Consider the following 4,018-nt stretch of genomic DNA (forward strand, 5'->3'; position numbering starts at 1 on the left):
CGGAAACGGCTTATCTTCGCCGCACAGCTCCTGCCAGAGTTCTCACCGAGACTCTGGACGTTCTGCGGACCGTGTCTAAAGAGGGCGACGAGGGTACGCGATATTTCAAAGGCGCTTGCGATGCAATTTTGCTTTTTAAAGGTCCCGAATAATCCAGGGGCCACTAATTAACCGGCCAGGGATTTGAAGAGGATGGGGAGGGAGGGGTAGGGTGTTTGTATCTTCATATACCCTTTTGCCTCTTTAGAACTGAACAAAAAACAAAACAAAAAAAAAATAAATAAAAAAGTACAAAAAAATCCCATGATTCTAAAAGATTCCGCCACATCATGTCTGCCGCGTGATTCTTTCAATCAAAGCGTGTAGGGGTGCGAGGCATTTACCCTTGACCATTAAACCACAAGCACAACGACTGACCCCCGGGGCGGACCCTTCTCTCCACTAAAAAGAATCATTCCTCGGCACGTTTTAACAATTTATATTTCAATGCATATTGTTGTGGTCCTTTCTGGGCGGTAGAAACAAGATGTGTCTAAAATGCCTATGTGTTTTGTTTTTTCAAGTTTTCCTTTCTCCTTATTAATGATAGGCCTAATTATTCTTTGATTTTACAATGCTTGCAAACCGAGGAAGTTTTAATGATATTAACCGTGTGTATTCTATTCCGAAAGTACGCATAGAGGTATGCGACGATAAGCCTGTTTATAATCACATCATCAAACTGTGGTGAGATCCGACGTAATCCATCTTCAGTTTTTAACACTATATCTTCTCCCTCTATAACCCTGAAAAACGCAATCATTGAATTCAGAATTCGTTCACTGATGGAAGATATATTGCTCTGCAGTGTGACTTCATGTAGTAGGACTTCTTTAATGTATGTTATTTCCACAATATTTATCCTCATTCCTAAAATTATTCAATAAACAACTCAATCGACTGACATCAATCCTGTCAAGAAGTAAGATATCCTGTTTAAACTTATTAAGTTCCTCACGACACATTATACACCGTGACCTTTTTTAAGACAGAAGACGAAATGTATGTAAATTTCGTCACAGGAGTTCTATATGAGGCTGATGGAAGTTACAACTGTAAACTAACTCCAATCTTGTGAAGTTGAAATATTTGTGATCAAAGCTACTAAAAACAAAGAAAATAATAAGAAACCATGGGATATTTTCAATCATTATTTCTATAATATTCCTTGTTATGTTACAAGTGAGGCATCACCGAAAAGGTTTCATTTTGCTTTATCAGACGATGGACATATTTCAAAATGTTTAAAAATGGCGCTTAGATCATTTTGCAATGAAACTCTTTAGTTGCAAAGTCTATCACGCCATGATGAGTGACGTGTACAGTATAGAAAGTCACGGACTTTTTAGCGGTGGAGCGTGTGGGACCGTGTATTACCACCAGCACGGTCCTGAGCACAGTGACCGAGTACCAGGTCTCTTAGCATGTTTTTTCTTTTCCTTCTCTCTCTTTTTGCTTTTCCATCCCCTGCCTTTAAGAAATGCTGCCAAGAAGAGAACTTTTCATCTTTTTTTTTTATGTTTTCGAGGTCATGGACTCTGACTGCGGTGGTGTTTGGTCTATTGTGTCAGGTGCCTTCTACCAAAGAAGTGGAGGCCCTACTCAGTCATCCAGAATTCAGTATGGAACAGGGGGTGTTTCATCAATTTAGTGAGCGCTGACAAGTTGTCAGTCTCTGACAATTTCAGCAAAATCCTTGGTTTTGATTGACTGGGATGCTCTGGTCACTGACTATTACCATGGTAATCGTCAGAGACTGACAACTTGTCAGCGCTGACAACTTTCATGAAACGGTACCCAGGTTAACATGAGGAATTGTGAATAACAACTCAACTTCTGTGCAAATGAAAATAAGGCCTCTCAGTTTAATTGCTTAACGGAAAATATTCAAAGACATGCAGATGCGAAGACACAAAGGACAACGATATTGTCTCCTAATTCCTTTTTCATTTTCCTTTCTTTTCCATTTTCCGTTTGTCTGTGTTTCAACAGATCACGAAACTAAAAAAAAAAACAAAAACATGGGCAAATATGACTGTGTAAATAAGTAAAGGTAATCAAAAAGTTCATACTTGTGTGTATACTCATGTATCATATATATCTAGCTGTAATGTATGATACATAATTATGCATGTTTCCATACTCTATACAGCTGTATCTATATCTCAGAGTAACGTGATAATAATACGTAGGCTACACATGAGATTATATATAATTATATATATACATATATATATATATATATATATACATACATATGAGATTATATATACATATATATGTATATATATATATATATATATATATATATATATATATATAAACGTCGCATGTAAAGGATTAAAACAATAAAAAATGCGGAAAAAAAGAAGACGATATTCACTATACACATCAATGTGTCCCTTTTTGTTATTGTTATTGTTGTCTCAGGCAGACAGAAGCGAGGATATATAGGTAACATTACGTTAAGCAAATTGTAAACAAGGTACATATCATCTGGTATAATGCAGTTTTAATACACGTTTGTAGTATCTATACAAATATGTAAATATTAAGAAGTATTTATAAATGAAACGGCCATGAAATATTCCTTTTTGCAAAAATAAACTTATCGTGACTGTCGATTACTTACGAGTGGGACCAATAAACATTCAGGACAAAACGTTTTATCTAAAACCAAAAATGTCACAACAACAAGCACGCAGCAACTTTAAAAAATCATTCTTCTGAGATAGTGAGCAATGAAATCGTCGGATGTCTGCTCGTGCTTACGCAACAAAATCGTATACGAAGTTTAACCCAACTTGTTCTTATAATTATCATAGCTTTGTTTGGTTTTATTTCTTCCCTTCCGCCTCATACATCACGTTAAAGTGACATGAGGATCAACCTTTTCCCATTGACCTTCTGCCTCTTTGACGTCATATTTTACAGTTGAAAAGTTGAAAAGTTTTGGAGGTCTGATGATACTGGATTCTGAAACGATACTTTGTTGTTACACACTATACGTGATATAAAGAATATTGCAGCTGCGTAAAGTAAGTCTTTACGAAGTAAAAGTAAGTCTGACGTCTTACTATATTTTTACGGTTGAAAAGTTGAAAAGTTCTGGATGTCTGATGATACTGGATTCTGAAACAATACTTTGTCGTTACACACTATAAAGAATATTGCAGCTGCGTAAAGTAAGTCTTTACGAAGTAAAAGTAAGTCTGACGTCTTACTATATTTTTACAGTTGAAAAGTTGAAAAGTTCTGGATGTCTGATGATACTGGATTCTGAAACGATACTTTGTCGTTACACACTATAAAGAATATTGCAGCTGCGTAAAGTAAGAGTACTTAAGAGAAATGATTTCACTTTTTTTCTGAATACGCGGTTCTATACTCATTTAATAGGAAATCACAGATCAGTACATGTATCAATATCTCTGTTTAAGCTTATGATGGCAGGGAGAAATATAGGATGATTGCCAGAAAAAGTGACCCATTTACTTTCAAACATGTTTATAGACATGATTTTACACACACACATACACACACACAGAAAATTGTCGTATGACACTGGCACAAGGAAATCATATTTAAATATAATGAGTGAAAAACAACTGCTAATTTTCAGTGTAAAAAAGGCACAGTCATCTGTCATCCTTAATTATGGTCATTTCCATAAAATAAAAAACAAAACAAAAACAAAAACAAAAAACGGAACTTGGAGGGATGTTTACAAACTTGTGAACATTATGAGGTCTTTACAAATGTGAATAAGCATGTAGTTCTTTTACTTTTTACAACAACAAACTAATCACGATCATCGATTACTTACGTTTACAGTCAGTCCGCAGCACCGGACAATTCGCTCGTATTTATTCAACTCGTATGCAAGCCCGCTCTAGGCTTGCATACGTAATGAGCTGCGTAAGGGGATTTTGTCCTTGGGCTTTCGGCAACAAAAATACACCTTATGATCACAAATTTG

At 35.8% G+C, this 4,018-nt stretch overlaps 1 protein-coding gene across 1 annotated transcript in view; it reads left to right on the forward strand.

Annotated features, from left to right (window-relative positions):
- Positions 1–152, forward strand: part of LOC140227886 (histamine N-methyltransferase-like) — a 2,274-nt gene extending 2,122 nt beyond the window's left edge. The window contains exon 3 of the mRNA XM_072308271.1: positions 1–152. This exon is cut by the window's left edge and continues 201 nt beyond it. Within this exon, the coding sequence (XP_072164372.1) occupies positions 1–152 (152 nt within the window).
- The last annotated feature ends 3,866 nt before the right edge of the window (positions 153–4,018 follow it).

The sequence above is a fragment of the Diadema setosum genome, chromosome 4 (genome assembly GCF_964275005.1).
Source record: "Diadema setosum chromosome 4, eeDiaSeto1, whole genome shotgun sequence".
Classification (NCBI taxonomy): domain Eukaryota; kingdom Metazoa; phylum Echinodermata; class Echinoidea; order Diadematoida; family Diadematidae; genus Diadema; species Diadema setosum.